This window comes from Bos taurus, chromosome X (genome assembly GCF_002263795.3).
Source record: "Bos taurus isolate L1 Dominette 01449 registration number 42190680 breed Hereford chromosome X, ARS-UCD2.0, whole genome shotgun sequence".
Classification (NCBI taxonomy): Eukaryota; Metazoa; Chordata; class Mammalia; order Artiodactyla; family Bovidae; genus Bos; species Bos taurus.
Genome location: NC_037357.1, coordinates 32,316,527 through 32,331,643, shown reverse-complemented (window position 1 = coordinate 32,331,643; position 15,117 = coordinate 32,316,527). Strand labels below are relative to the sequence as shown.

General features: G+C 52.1%; 2 protein-coding genes across 3 annotated transcripts; both read right to left on the bottom strand.

Annotated features, from left to right (window-relative positions):
* Positions 1-547: 547 nt before the first annotated feature.
* On the bottom strand, positions 548-5,711 carry LOC132344355 (probable inactive protein kinase DDB_G0270444). 2 transcript variants are annotated; one of them, XM_059883855.1, is made up of 3 exons: positions 5,287-5,711; positions 4,523-4,615; positions 548-4,240 (listed from the first exon to the last, which is right to left on the bottom strand). In XM_059883855.1, the coding sequence occupies exon 3, from the start codon at positions 4,178-4,180 to the stop codon at positions 3,116-3,118; it is 1,065 nt and encodes a 354-aa protein (XP_059739838.1). In that variant the 5' UTR covers positions 4,181-4,240; positions 4,523-4,615; positions 5,287-5,711; the 3' UTR covers positions 548-3,115. The 2 variants fall into 2 exon arrangements, with proteins under 2 accessions (XP_059739838.1, XP_059739839.1); XM_059883856.1 differs by having other exon boundaries at positions 548-4,185.
* An 8,027-nt stretch (positions 5,712-13,738) lies between these two features.
* Positions 13,739-15,042, bottom strand: LOC524050 (melanoma antigen family A, 10-like). The gene has a single exon (XM_015458178.2). The coding sequence runs from the start codon at positions 15,039-15,041 to the stop codon at positions 14,247-14,249; it is 795 nt and encodes a 264-aa protein (XP_015313664.1). The 5' UTR covers position 15,042; the 3' UTR covers positions 13,739-14,246.
* Positions 15,043-15,117: the final 75 nt, after the last annotated feature.

Below are 15,117 nucleotides of genomic sequence, written 5' to 3'. Positions count from 1 at the left end.
CCTCAGGGGTCCACCCGTGTTACCTTCCCTCCCGTATTGGAGGAGGCTCCTGTAGGGGCCTTATCCAAGTGGGCACTGGGACCATAGAGTCAGATCTTCCCTTCCTCCTGCTCAGTGAGGAGCTGGCCAGCCTGGCAGGTTCAGTTGGGCAGGAGGCACCATGGCAGCAGCAGGGACAGGGCACCGCCCTCACGTGTGAGGTGCTGGGACTGGACAGACGCCGGCCCCCGGCACAGTCAGTTCTCAACAAACCCCAGAGCAGCCCCACGGTGCTTCTGATTCTCCTTGTCCCCTTCCTTCCCTGGGCCAGCTTTTGTCACCTCAGAGGCATCATGTGGCACTGAGAAGAGGAAAGCGTGAGAAGTCGGAAGGTCAGGCCTTGGCATGGGGTGGGCGGGAAGGGCAGGGGCTCCAGAGGAATTAAGACCAGGGCTCTGAGCCCACCCCAGCCGTCACTAGCACGTGATCCTGCAAAGAAGCCCAAGCCCCAAGGCCTCAGTTCTTCATCTTGGAGGTGAGCAGGTGTGAGGAGCCCTGTGTGTTCGGCTGCAGGATGTGCTCGAGGGATGCGACTGAGCTCACAGGGCCTGAAGGCCATAGACACTGTGATGGTGGGGCAGGAATCTCTCACACTGTTGCCCCCAGACACTCCTCCACTCTCAACTGGATGGGGTTGGCATCTTTGTGATCCAGGGCGTGTCAAACAATATGAACCTCAACAGGATGTGGAATAGCTAATCAGCCAAACAAGATGTTTCATAGATAAAACTATGTAACTTTTCCAGTTAGACCATTGTGGACCATAGTGCTAGTCCCTCGGTCGTGTCTGACTCTCTGTGACTCTGTGGACTGTAGCCCACCAGGCTCCTCTGTCCATGGAATTCTCCAGGCAAGAATACTGGATTGTCTGCCCTCCTCCAGGGGATCTTCCTGACCCAGGGATTGAACCCAGGTCTCCACATTGTGACCAGATTCTTTATTGTTTCAGCTACCAGGGAATGCCCATTTGCATTTAGAGGACCTGTTAAATTTGAGTGTGGAAGAATGTTCCAGCAGGACATGACAAGATGCTCCAGGAAATAGAACAAGAACCTCTCCTTGCCTCTATCCCCACTGATTTCCCATCCAAACCCTTACTTTCCATAACTTCAGCCCCAACCAATGTCAAGTCCTTGATTACAATGGCCAGTTACAGTCTAAAATTAAAAACTAATTAACACCTTGGGTTCTGGCTCCCTGGAACCAGGAAAGAGAGGGTCAGTCTATGGATTTCTGGGCATCACTTCAAGGGAGTGTGACCGGAGTTCTGCAGGTTTCCTAGCAGAAAGGGGGTAGAGAAAACTCCTACTTTGCCCCTGTGGTCAACAGCAATGTGATAAGAGCCAGGACCCCTTCCTCCCCCAGAACGAGATCCCTCTGGGGTTTAACCAAGGCACAAAAGGACGCCACACAGCAGTGTCCAATTTCGGTTTCTCCTCACCCCTAAGACACACTGCACATGATTTTGGCTCCTAGACAAACATCTCTCTAGGTGTGGGGGTCTTCTGATTCCCCTAGGGTCCCCACTGCTAACACAAGGCCTTTCACGGAGAAGAGGCTCCATGAAGGTCTTGGGAATTAAGGAGCCAAGGAACAGGGGCTATTTGACTCAAATTAATTGTCTGCTATTTCCTTAGATATCCCAGGCAAATCCAAATAAACAGAGATCCCTTAGCTTTACAACATGACATGCAAAAAGTCTAAGAAGCAAGAATTCCAACTATCACTTTTTATTTTCTAATTCTTCCAACAACCAATGTGCTAAGTAAGTTCACATTTCCAAAACTGTTCTAATTCTAATTACATACTATGCTGTGCAGGACCATGAAATAAAATCAAGAGTCCCCAGTCTCTTTTATAAAACAGCAAAAACTCTTGTTCTTGAACTGGCTAAGTACAAACACACTGTGATCAACGTCACTGAATTGTTAGATACTGGAACGCACTGTATTCTATTAAAAGCAATAACATTTGAAAAATTCCTAAGAAAACAGAGATGAGTCTCCATGTCATTGTAGAGAACAGGAACACAAAGACGCCACACACCGAGTTCCCCCAATGGGCTTGGGCTCTCACTGCTGAGAAGGCTGACTGGTCCCTCTTCAATCATGGAGGAAAGGATAAGCCTCCTTTCTTGTCCCCTAGGACAAGCTGCTGGACATGGGCCTGGAAGGAGCCTGGCTTCTGCTCTGGCTCAGGGTCCCTCTTCCTCCACCTTCAAGCCTCTGTGGGTGGGGTGGGTGGAAGGAGCTGACCCTTTCAACCCACTCTTTCCAGATACTCCAATACCTTAAACTTGCTGGTCTCCACATTGGCCTGGGGACCCCACAGGAACTTGTAGTGAGCAGGGTCGCTGTCAGGCACCTGCTGGTACTCCAGGTACACCTCCTGCACCCACACATGGGTCAGCAGCTTCGTGGGCTCCCCATAGATGTAGTGGTCCCTCCCAGGACACAATCCCATCCAGCAGAGTTCTGCCCAGACCTCCTCAGGGGCACAGTCTTCATACATGACGATCAGGCACAAGATCACCACCAGGAAACTGGCCTTGGGCAACCTCTGCCCATCCCGCAGCATCTCATTGAGGGTGAGACCCAGGGTGGGGACCAGGACATATCTGTGCTCATTGGGGTCCACCTCCTTCACCTCCAAGCCAAAGACCACCTGCAGGCTCTGCCCGGTTTGAAAGATTACCAGAGGGAAGTGGTCCTGGTAATCTTTAAGGACACTATTCAGCACTTTTGCCTTTGAGATCGGCTCCTTGGTGATATACCTGCTGAGCAGGAATCACACCAGCTCATTCATCTTCACCGTAGTGTATCTTGGAGTGAGGACCTGGCACATTCCTGGTCACGCAAGGTGCCTGGCACTTCATCTTGCCTGCTGAGACTGTGCTCTTCGGATTGGCTCTCCAGAGTGGCAGCCAAGGCATGGAAGACGGGCAGACACCCAGAGAGCTCTGGGGGAGACTGGCTGTTGCAGCAGCAGCCACCTCCCCCAGGGTGCCCCGGACCAGGAGAGAGGAGAAGGAGGAAGCTGCATCTCCTTCCTCTACCTGCTCCTCCTCCTCCTCCATCTACTCCTCCTCCACCACCTCCACCTCTACCTCCACCTCCTCCTCCTCCACCTCCACCTCCTCCACCTCCACCTCCTCCACCTCCTCCTCCACCTCCTCCACCTCCTCCTCCACCTCCTCCTCCTCCTCCAGCTCCACGTCCTCCACCACCTCCTCCTCCTCCTCCAGCTCCACCTCCACCTCCGCCACCTCCTCCTCCACCTCCTCCTCCACCTCCTCCTCCTCCAGCTCCACGTCCTCCACCACCTCCTCCTCCTCCTCCAGCTCCACCTCCACCTCCGCCACCTCCACCTCCGCCACCTCCTCCTCCACCTCCTCCTCCACCTCCTCCTCTTCCAGCTCCACGTCCTCCACCACCTCCTCCTCCTCCTCCAGCTCCACCTCCACCTCCGCCACCTCCTCCTCCGCCTCCTCCACCTGATCCAGCTCCACCTCAACCTCCAGCTCCACCTCCACCTCCACCTCCTCCCTCACCTCCACCTCCTCCTCCACCTCCACCTCCTCCAGCTCCAGCTCCAGCTCCACCTCCATCTTCACCTCCACAACGTCCTCCACCTTCACCTCCTGCACCTCCACCTCCTGCACCTCCACCTCCTGCACCTCCTCCTCCTGCACCTCCACCTCCTGCACCTCCACCTCCTGCACCTCCTCCTCCTGCACCTCCACCTCCTGCACCTCCACCTCCTGCACCTCCTCCTCCTGCACCTCCACCTCCTGCACCTCCACCTCCTGCACCTCCTCCTCCTGCACCTCCACCTCCTGCACCTCCTCCTCCTGCACCTCCACCACCTCCACCTCCACCACCTCCACCTCCCCTTCCTCCTCCACTTGCTCCTCCTCCTCCACCTCCTCCACCTCCTCTTCTTCCTCCTCCACCTCCTCCACCTCCTCTTCTTCCTCCTCCACCTCCTCCACCTCCTCTTCTTCCTCCTCCACCTCCTCCACCTCCTCTTCTTCCTCCTCCTCCTCTTCACCCCAAAATAATTGTGCCTGTATCAGGTCCTCATTTGCTCTTGGATTCTGAAAGACTCTCTCAGGCTGGCGGAGCTCATGCATCCCAGGCATGATGACTAGGATCAAACCACAGAGAGGAGTGAGGCAGGGGGACAGATGGGGACCACGGGCCTGCAGGAGAGAGTGGGTGAGAATGGCCTTAACTGAGAAATGCACCCTGGGCGGTCTGATACAGGTCTCCTCTTAAGGGGTGCTCTTGGGCCTCACAGGGGTGCTCCTCCTGGGCAGGCTGTCCCCTGGCTACCCCAAGGAGGAAGGGCGGTGGCTCCCTAGGGCGCAGTCAGCAGAGCCCTGAGTTCTGGGGCTGACACGGTGGAGGGATTTGGGCTTTGTGGGGTCCCCTCTATTCTGGGATGGGGTAACCCTGGTGCATGATCACGGCACCCTTCTCACCTTGACTTCTGGCACTGCCTGGACCTCCTCTGCTCTCTGACCTCAAGACAAGGGCCTCAGAACTCCACCTTTGCCTCCTCGTTCCCGAAGCTCCTATGAGAGAAATGGAGGGATCACCTAGGGTGCACACTGTGGCAAAGCCCTAGGTCTCCTGTGCTTGTTGGAGGGATAGATTCTCTGAAGTCCCCCAGCTGTGGGGTGAGAGGTTCCCTAGGGGCTCCCTTGTAGTGCTCCCCTTTTCCCTGGCATGGCCTGGACCCTCCCCTTTGGGGGCTGCCCAGGGCCTCCTGTGGGTCCTAGGCAGGGGAGATGCTCCGTCTTCAGCTCCTCCTCACATCCTGCCTGGCCTCCCAGCACTGACCACAGGGGCGGGTTCTGCTCAAGCCAGGGAGTCCAGCCTCTGCCGACCTGAAGCTTCTGCTGTCCACCTGAAAACCTCACCTCCCGAGGCCCCAACACTATAGGTGAATAAACTACTCACCCTGCTCACCCTGCTCTGGGGCCTCTGAGACCCCCAACAAGGGCTAGCAAATCTCCCTGCCTTGGGGTCCAATCGCCTCAGTCCTTTTTCGTGTGGAGTCTGGACTCCAGGCAGGACCAGGAATTTTCCTGTCCGCCACTTTGAGGCCCCGTCACTCTCACAAGGTCCCGAGTTGAGGCCCAGATGTCAGGATATGCTGCACGTGGTCTTCCCTCCTGGGGACAACCCGGGTCCCCTGTGTTCTGGGGTCCAGCTCCACTCACTCCTCCCTCAGGATCCTTACCTTCACTCCCGCTAGGACCTCGGCTCCATCCTCTCCCCAACTGAGGCCCTGCTCCTCACACCAGGGCCCCAGTCTCTCTGAGACCCAGATGTCAGGAACTCCGCCTCCTGTACCAGGACCCCAGTCTGAGACGCGGGTGTCAGGAACTCCGCCTCCTGTACCAGGACCCCAGTCTGAGACGCGGGTGTCAGGAACTCCGCCTCCTGTACCAGGACCCCAGTCCGAGACGCGGGTGTCAGGAACTCCGCCTCCTGTACCAAGACCCCAGTCTGAGACCCGGATGTCAGGAACTCCGCCCCCTGTACCATGACCCCAGTCTGAGACCCGGATGTCAGGAACTCCGCCCACTGTACCGGGACCCCAGTCTGAGACCCGGATGTCAGGAACTCCGCCCACTGCACCGGGACCCCAGTCTGAGACCCGGATGTCAGGAACTCCGCCCCCTGCACCGGGACCCCAGTCTGAGACCCTGATGTCAGGAACTCCGCCCACTGCACCGGGACCCCAGTCTGAGACCCGGATGTCAGGAACTCCGCCCCCTGTACCGGGACCCCAGTCTGAGACCAGGGTGTCAGGAAGTCAGACCATGCCTGTTGCGGTCATCATATCCCAGGGTCTCTCAGGACCGACAGCAGGATGGGCTTTTCTGAGGTCTTTTCTCATTGGGGTCCAGGGTCCCCTCAGTCCTCCCTCAGGCACCTCACTTTGCCTCTAGTTAGGACCTGGGATTCTCTCCTCTCCCCAGACGAGGCCCTGTTCCTCTTAACCGGGGCCACAGTCTCTCTGAGACCCGAATTCCGAAAGTCAGGACCAGCCTAGAACACTAATTCCATACCAAGACCTCCCAGACCACCCGAATGTAGGGGGTGGGGGTCTGTGGGGTCCCCTCAGATTGGGGTCCAGGATCCCCCAAATATATCAGTGTATGCCCTTTGAGTCCCATGAGGACCTGCACCCTTCCCTCTGCCCACATGAGACCCCACCCCTTATCCTAGGTCCCCAGTCTCTCTGAGACCCTGATGTGGAAGTCAGGACACGCTGCCAAGTGCTCATCCCAACGCCAGGGATGCCCAGGGCTGGCAGCAGCAGCGTGAACTGTGGGGTCACCTGTGATCTCCCTCTGGGTCCTCATCCTGAGCCCTGGCAGGTCCTGGGATGCCAAACTCCTCGGCAGAGGCCAGACCCTCACACCAAGGGCCTCACTGCCCTGAGGCCCCAGGAGGAGGCTATGGACATTGCAGCAGGGCTCCAAGCCCAGGGCTTCTTAGTGGTTGAGGACGCCATGGGCTGAGATGATGTCCCGGGAGTCACTCAGCCTTCCCCGTGTTCTTCACCTTGACTCTCAGCTAGTCTGGGCACCACCCTCTGCCCACCTGACTTTGTTTCGCTTGAGACCCAGGCCCTGTCGAGCCAGCACACCTGAGAGGGAAACCGGGGTGGGGGACTCATTCCCACAACCCTGCCAGGGTCTCCCAAGGCTGAGAGCAGTGATGACCTGTATGTCCTGGGGCCTCAGAGCCCCTTGTCCCCAGGGTTCTACCTTAACTCCTAGCATGGCTGGGCTCGTTCACTCTGCTGACCTGAACCCGAAGTCTGTGACCCAGGCCCTCACTTCTCTCTCAGAGGAATCAGTAACGTCACATCCGGACGCCATGCCCCATGGTCCCCTATGGCTGTCAGGAAGGCAGCACATGCATTCCCTGGGAACCCTCAGTCTCCTCTGGTCCACACCTCGAGTCTCCGCAGGATGTGGGGCCCTCCCTCTGCCCATCTGAGACTGCACCCCACAGACCAAACCTGTGGCTCCCCGAGTTCACTGAGGAAGTGGGCTTGGTGGAGGGGTTCTTAGACTGACAGCCTGGCCCGGGGTCCCCAGTAATGGTGGAGTTGCATTCTATGAGACCCTCTGTTCCGGGGTGTTGTCCTCACTCAGGAGGGGGCCTCCTTCTCCCTTGAGAGAAGGCTGCAGTCCCAGCACAGATGCTGGATGGAAGGCAGCTGCACCCATAGTAAACACGTGAAAGTGAAAGTGAAGTCGCTCAGTCGTGTCCGACTCTTTGTGACCCCATGGACTGTAGCCTACCAGGCTCCTCTTTCCATGGGATTTCCCAGGCAAGAGTACTGGAGTGGATTGCCATTTCCTTCTCCAGGGGATCTTCCCGACCCAGGGATCGAACCCAGGTCTCCCGCATTATAGACAGACGCTCTACCGTCTGAGCCACCAGGGAAGCCGTGGTGTTTACTAAACTTGATTGTGTGGTGGTTATTGTCAAAGCTGGGAAATGGACTCACATTGTGCTTTGCGTGTGGGGGGAGAGGTGACGCTTTGTGAGTAATAAATCGTTGAACCAGGAAAGAATTCTTAATCTGTAGGTGTCCTCTAGTCCCATTAGGTGTTCCTACTTTTCAGTCAGGGAAAGCAAGGGAATTTGAAATTAGAAAAGTACGACAATATATAGATGCCAACTTTATTTTTTTTAATTTATTTTAATTGGAGGCTAATTACTTTACAATATCATATTGGTTTTGCCATACATCAACATGAATCCAACTTCAAAAAACTGAAACAAGCAGAAAAGGATTCTGAGCTGCAGAATGGTTTCCAGAGTGTCATGTGGATGCTGTATCTGAGCCAGAAGAGACAGCATCGCCCATGGGATGTTTAAAATTTCACTCACACTGAAAACTGTTTCTTCCTGAAATCTGGAAGCATCACATGGGTGAATGACACTACAATTGCAGTGAGGTTTACTCCACTAGAAGAGAAGCCTCACTAGCAAGAAGGGATGGAGTTCAAACAAAAATCTTGCCATGTTGATATGATACATTTATAAATGGTGAAATGATTACTGACACAGTATTAGCTACCACCTCCATCCTATCACATTTCTTTTCTGTGGTGAGAATGTAGAAGTTCTACTCTCTTTGCAACAATCAAGTATTTGACAAAGAATTGTGAGCTATAAGAATCCTGCTGTACAGTGGATCCCAAAACTTGTTAGTAGTATAAGTGGGGGCTAGTACCCTATGAACAATCTCTCCCTATTTCCCCATCCCCTAATTCTTGGTGAACACCACTCTCTTCTCTGTTTATCTGACCATTTTACTTTTTAAATTTATTTTTATTTATTTTTTAATTTTTGGCCTTGCTGCTCAGCATGTGGGATCTTAACTCCCCAACCAGGGATCAAATCCATGCTCCCTGCATTGGAAGTGCAGAGTCTTAGCCACTGGACTGCCAGGGAAGTCCCAGTTTGTCCTTTTTAGACTCCACATATAAGTGATAACAAATCGTATTTATCTTTTTCTGTCTCCCTTATTTTACTTAGCATAATGCCCTCAAACTCTTTCCAAGTTGTTGTAAATGGCAGGATTTCCTTCTCTCACATGGCTGTATATTGAATACGTCGCATCTTCTTTATCCATTCATCCGACAGACACTTAGGTTGTATCCATATTTTGTATATTGTGACCAATGCTGCAATAAATGTAGGGGTGAAGATATATCTTTTCCATATTCTATTTTCATTTCCTTCTGAATATACACTCAGAAGTGGAATTCCTGGATCATATGGTAGCTTTCTTGATTGTATTCTTTGATGCACATAGGTTTTTGTTTTTTTAATGAGGTCCAATTTATCTATTTTTTTATTTTTATTTTTTGGCTCTGTTTTTGGTGTCATATCCATGAAATCATTACCATCAAAGTATTTCTAGAGATATAAATAAACACAGGATAGGAAGTACACATATAATTCTTTGCTCTGACCACCAAGAGGTCCGAGAATCAATGACCCTTCAGTACCAGTGAACACACTTAGTGTACAGATGTAGTTTTGTCAATATCATACGACAATAAAAGGAACAAGGGCTCCATGGAAAAATTGATGATTCTAGAATTGGGACGGGAAAGATGGAAAATGAGCCTGGAGCATCTTTGTAGGGTGTGGAAAAAAAAGTGCTCAAAAAATTTCAAAAAAGGAAGCAAGGTTTTCAGGGGTATGACAAAGGTATATACAAAGGGAGCTGACACGAAGAGCTCCCAATGGCCAATCTGAACAATTTTAAAATAAAAATATATAAAGTTGTATTGGATTTTAACCCAAAGTGTAATATAAATACCATGAGTCCATACTGAGAAAAATAAATGATTTCTTAATTACACAAACAAGGATGGACAAATCTCCCACCGAGAAAGATTCCAGTTTATGCAGACACTCCCACTTCTAGAAAGTGGAGCACAACTCCCCACCCCTGAAGCAAGACTTTCTTCCAAAGAGGACAGGATGGAAAGGGGGCATAAAACAATCACTTTATTGCACAGACACATGACAAGCACTACCTCAGCCAGATGATCAATGAGAGTGTCATCAGTGATCAATTGTGCTAATAGTATATACACTTGATATGATGTGATGAGAATGGGATTTAACATCTGTAATATTCCTCCCCCAAACTCATAATCCCAGACTAGGCACCAGTAAAATATCAGACAAATGCTAATCAAGGGACATTGTACAAAACATCTACTGAGTACTCCTCAAAACTGTCAAGATCATCGAAAATAAAGAAATGTTAAAGCTAAGAGGAACCCAAGGAGACATTACAACTAAATGTTAGGATCCTGGAGCAGGTAAAACCTATAGAAATCTGAATAAAGCATGGGCTTTAGTTCACAATAAATAATGCATCAATACTTACTCATTAATTGTAATAAGTGTATTGTATTAAGGTAAGATACTAGGGACAGCAGAAACGGGGTGAGGGCATATGATTCTGCTATTTTCACAAATATTATTCAAATCTTAAAGGGTCACAAAGGAAAAGGTCAAAATAAAGTCTATTGACAGTGTCAATGAAAAAGACAAGGGAACTCTGGGCAAAACATGCTGAGTACGTTAAAAAAGGAAACAAAAAGGAAACCAAACACAAGCACACAGAACCTGTAAGTGTGAAACAACCCTTGCTAAATTAGCTTCAGCTTTTCCTCTCCCTTAACCTCCAATCCCATATAATATACTAACCGGGCCTCTTCCACCACAGAAACATCTCTGGATCCACTTTTTTCTCAAGCCCCACAAACACTGCCCTGATCCAACCTCATAGATGTTTTGCCTGGATGTGGCAAAAGCCACCAACCAAGGCCAGGTGTAGACCTGGAACCCTGTACTTGCTCAAAAACTGCTTTAAGACGTCTGCCAGTATTATTTGCCACAGAAGTCTGTCAAGATCCAGGCAGGGGTAAGTGTCTTGCCAAGGATACAAGGGTCCAGAGCAAACTTTTACCTTGGTGTACGTCTCAGCGTGCTCAAGTCGCTCAGTCGTGTCTGACTCTTTGCAACCCCATGGACTGTAGACCCCCTCCAGGCTCCTCTGTCTATGGGATTTCCCAGGCAAGAATACTGGAATGGGCTGCCATTTCCTCCTCCAGAGTATCTTCCCACCCAGGGGTCGAACTTGCATCTCCCACATTGCAGGCAGATTCTTTAACGCTGAGCCTCCAGGGAAGCCGTGAGGAAACACAGGGGCTTCACAAAGGAGCAGAACATTCACTGAGAATCATTAAGCCAGGGGTGGCACCTGTCCAATCTGTGATGCCCTGGGCAAGATCAGCTTGGGAACATGGTCGTGTGTTTCTACACAGAGGCTACTGCTGAAGATGCTGGATACTGGAAATGACCTCCATATAAGTTGGTTGTGGGGAGCAGTTTGGGCACCCTAGCAGCCAAAGGCCTGAGGTTCTTATGTACCCAGAGCAAGATCCCAACCACACCTAGCAGTCATATCCAATAAGGTGCATGAGGAGTACCTGTTATGAAGGTGTCATGTATCCATCCTGGAGTGGCCCCCGGGGCTGTGGTCCTGGAATTGGCCCCAGAGCACGGATGTCCTCATGGAGACCGAGGCAGCAGCTCACCTGCAGAGGCATCTGCTCCCCCCTCCCTCTCCCAGCCAGGTCAGATGGGATCTCTAGAGGCTTGCTGCTTCCACCTCTATGGGGCGGCTGACCCTCTTTGCAGCCTGCACCCCTGGGACCTGGTTACTTTCCAAATCCTCATTGGAGTCTGGGGCCTCTTGCACCTAGGAGAGCATCCAGGATACCAACCCTGCCATCTGCTAGAGCCTGTCCTCTGCTCAAACAGCCTGACTAGCTCCTAGCTGGCTCTGTGGATGGCTCATAAGATACCCCTCTGTCTCTCACACTCAGGCTCAAAAGCTAGGACCTCACAGTCACATTCACAAGACCCCGAGTTTCCTCCAACACGTGGGATTCCACAAGGAATGGTCTAATACACCTCAGGATCATAGACATGTGCCCTGCACTTCTATGGCAATGAATACTACTGACCCACCACAAGGAGATCACCTAGACACTGTGTCAAGTCCTGTTGGCTCCACCTGAAGCACTGTGGAAGGGGATGCTGCCCTGGGACTTCCAGATAAAGATACACACATGAGGTCATCAGGACCAGGGCCTAAGCGGCTCTGAGTGGGGGGCAGGCAGGACAAATCCCAAGCCCAGGTTCTGGGGAAGGGGGGTGCTGTGGGCAGCAGAAGTGGGTGGCCTCGGGCTGGACCTCACAAGGAGGATGCCCCCAACCCCAACAGGGAACTTTGGCAGCTGGCTGCTGCCCTCCTGATGGAGACTGAGCACAGCCCCAAGGGGGCTGACAGTGTGGTTCAGGGGGGGCAGCAGGGGTGTGACTGTGGGTGTGGTGGGAGGAATTCCTGCAGCCAGCTCCCTGTGGGGCAGCCTCTCTCAAAGGTCAGAGGTGCAGGACTTTAGTCTCTGGGAGAGGAACCACACTCGGAGTGGTTTGTGTCTGTGTGTTGCCCTAGCTTGAGGATTAACCCCTGGGTGCCTATGTTCCTTCAAAACAAATGGTCCTGACAAAAATACTTCTGCTTAAAATTCATTGGCCATGGTTCATCACGTGACCCTTCCTAAGTGAAGAGGCCTGGCAAGGTCGTGTCCCCATGTGTGCAGGGAGAGAGGAAGACAAAGGTGACTGAGCACCTGACATCTCTTCAATCCCACACTTCCAAGCAAATGCTCAACAAAGAACAGTGGTTAGAATTTATGACGACAAAATCTCCTTTGTTTTGGGGAGGAGAGTCTGAGCAGGTTACATGGGTCTTGAAATTCTCCACCTTTTCCAAGTGTCCACTGACTACCTGGCAGGTGCCACATATGTGAGCAGAATCACATCTCCTGTTCCCATTGTTTCTGGCACTCAGCACGGAAAGCTGCCCCTTCAGCCCCCTGCACCCATCTGCACCCCCTACCACAGTGACCTCACCACCTCATTAGGCCTGGAAGTCGCTCCTGCCTTTTGATGCCAGGCACAGCCTTAACCTGTAAATCCTCTGCTGCCTCCACACTTCTCAACCTGCCTGAACCCAGGGACGCTGGCAGATGTTACATCTTTACTGGCGCGTACTTATTTCTAGTGTTATTCAGATCCAGAGTCTGTCCCTCTCTCCACAGGAAACTGTTTTGTTTTCAAGACACCTCAGAAAATCGGCAGGTCAATAGGAAACAGAATAGAAAACCAGTCAAAATTGCTGCTCTGAGTGTTTTCCTCTTGGAGGATATATTATTCAATTTGGGCATTGTGTGTGTTTGGGGGTGGGGAGCAGTGTCTTTCCCAGCTGTGAAACTTATTCCCAGGATTCCAGACACCCAGCATGTCCTGTCCACATTTGCAGCTTCTCCTCACACATTTCTTCCCACTGAAATCTAGACCATGCTCACAAGTGGCTGAAATACAGTCCAGATGACCAAATAAATTGTCATTTCAGTATACTTGGTAATCAGCTTTCCCAGGGCAGAGAGATTGGCTAGCCAAGGGAATACAGGGAAATACTTCAAAGAGCAAGATTCGCATTTCTTCAGGATTTGTAGCAGATGGGGGGGGTGGTAGAAAACACCTCCTTTGCCCCTGTGGTCAACAGCAACGCTTCAGGAGCCAGGAAGGACCCCTTCCTTCCTGCCTCAGAAAGAGATTTCTCTGGGCTTTATCCAAGATGCAAAAGGACACCTCACAGCAATGATCCATTTCAGACTTTCCCATCAACCTCATGGCACACTGCCTGTAAGTCTGAGGGCTGCCACCAACCAGCCTCATCACAATCACCTCCCACAGAAGGAACCCAGTTTCTCAAAGCCCCAAACCACCCTGGCTCAGGCACTGACACTTGAGTGCTCCTCCTGGAGCCCCACCACCCCTTCCGGTGTTGCCTTGTTCCGTGGGACTAGGGGACATCTCTCCACCTTCCTTGTGTGACTGTGGCTCTGAGACCATTGCTCGAGGTGGGGGTGTCCTGCTTCTCCTAGTGTCCCCACTGCTAACATGGCCTTTCATGGAGCAGAAGCTCCATAAAGGTCTTCGGAATAAATGAGCCAGTGAGCAGGGGGCTCAGATGAACTGTCTGCTACTTCCTTAAATAACCCAGGCAAATCCAAATAAACAGAGATAATTTAGTTTTTGAGAATGATACACAAGAAGGACAGAAGCATGAATTCACTATGATTACTTTTATCATCTAATTCTTCCCCCATCAATACGACTGCTCAGTAAGTTCACATTTCCAAAACAGTCCTAATTCCAATTCCACTGTATCCTGTTCAGGACCACAAAACAAGATGGAAGAGTTCCCAACTGCTTTTACAAAATAGCAAAACTCTTGTTCTTGAACTGGGTAAGCACAAACACATTGTGATCAACTTCATTCACAAAGCTGAGACACTGAACTTTATTTAGCCTTCCATTACAACAATTCAAGTTTGACAATTTTCTAAAGCAAACAGAGATGAATCTGCCTGTCATCATAAAGAACAGGAACCCAAAGACGCTACACAATGGCTCCCCCAACTGGCCCAGGCCCTCAGTTCTGAGAAGGCTGAATGCTCCCTCTTCAATCGCAAAGGGAAGGATTACCCTGGCTGCCGCTCTGGCTCAGGCCTCCTTGTCCTTCTCCTTTACAGCCTCTGTAGACTGGAGTGGGAAGGCCCTCCAAGCCCTTTGTCTGACCCTGAGCACAAATGCCATGACTTGCTGTTTGCTGGTCTCCGCATAGGCCCGGGGACCCCACAGGAACTCGTAGTGAGCAGGGTCACTGTCAGGCACCTGCCGGTACTCCAGGTACCCCTCCCGCACCCACACTTGGGTCAGCAGCTCCCTGGGCTCCCCAAAGATGGAGTGCTCCCTCCCAACACACACCCCCATCCTGCTGAGTGCTCCCCAGACCACTTCCTCAGGGGCGGGGTCTCCATTCCTCATGATCAGGCTGAGGACCAGCACCAGGAGACCAGTCTTGGGCAGGCCCCGCCCATTGCTCTGCATTGCATCACAGGTGAGGCCCAGGGCAGGGATCATACCATAGGTGTCCTTCCTGGGGTATACCCCCCTCACCTCCACACCAAAGACCAGCTGCAGGCACTCCAAGGCTAGTCTGAAGACCACCGGGAAGTGCTCCTGGTTGTCCTTGAGGACCTTCTTCAGCATTTCTGCCTGGGAGGTCAGCTCCTTGGCTCGATACTTGAGGAGCAGGAAGTTCATCAGGTTAGTTATCATCTCCTTCAGAGCTTGCAGGGGCAAGGCCTCCCCAGGGGCTGAGGAGGACACTGTGGAAGAGGAGGCCGAGGGGGATGCAGCCTTCCCCACCTCAGCCCCCAAGAGCTGCACCTCCACCGGGCCCTGGGCCTCGCCTGGGTCTTGAAGGTCTTCTTCGAGTTTGCTCAGCTCACTCATCTCCACCAAGAGCACGATGCCTGTGATCAAACCCCAGACAGGCGTGAGACAGGGGGACAGATGGGGACCACGGGGC

What these genes read in the sequence shown, in the direction of transcription:
- LOC132344355 (XM_059883855.1), bottom strand. Translation starts at nt 4,180, where the DNA reads ATGCCTGGGATGCATGAGCTCCGCCAGCCTGAGAGAGTCTTTCAGAAT.
- LOC524050 (XM_015458178.2), bottom strand. Translation starts at nt 15,041, where the DNA reads ATGAGTGAGCTGAGCAAACTCGAAGAAGACCTTCAAGACCCAGGCGAG.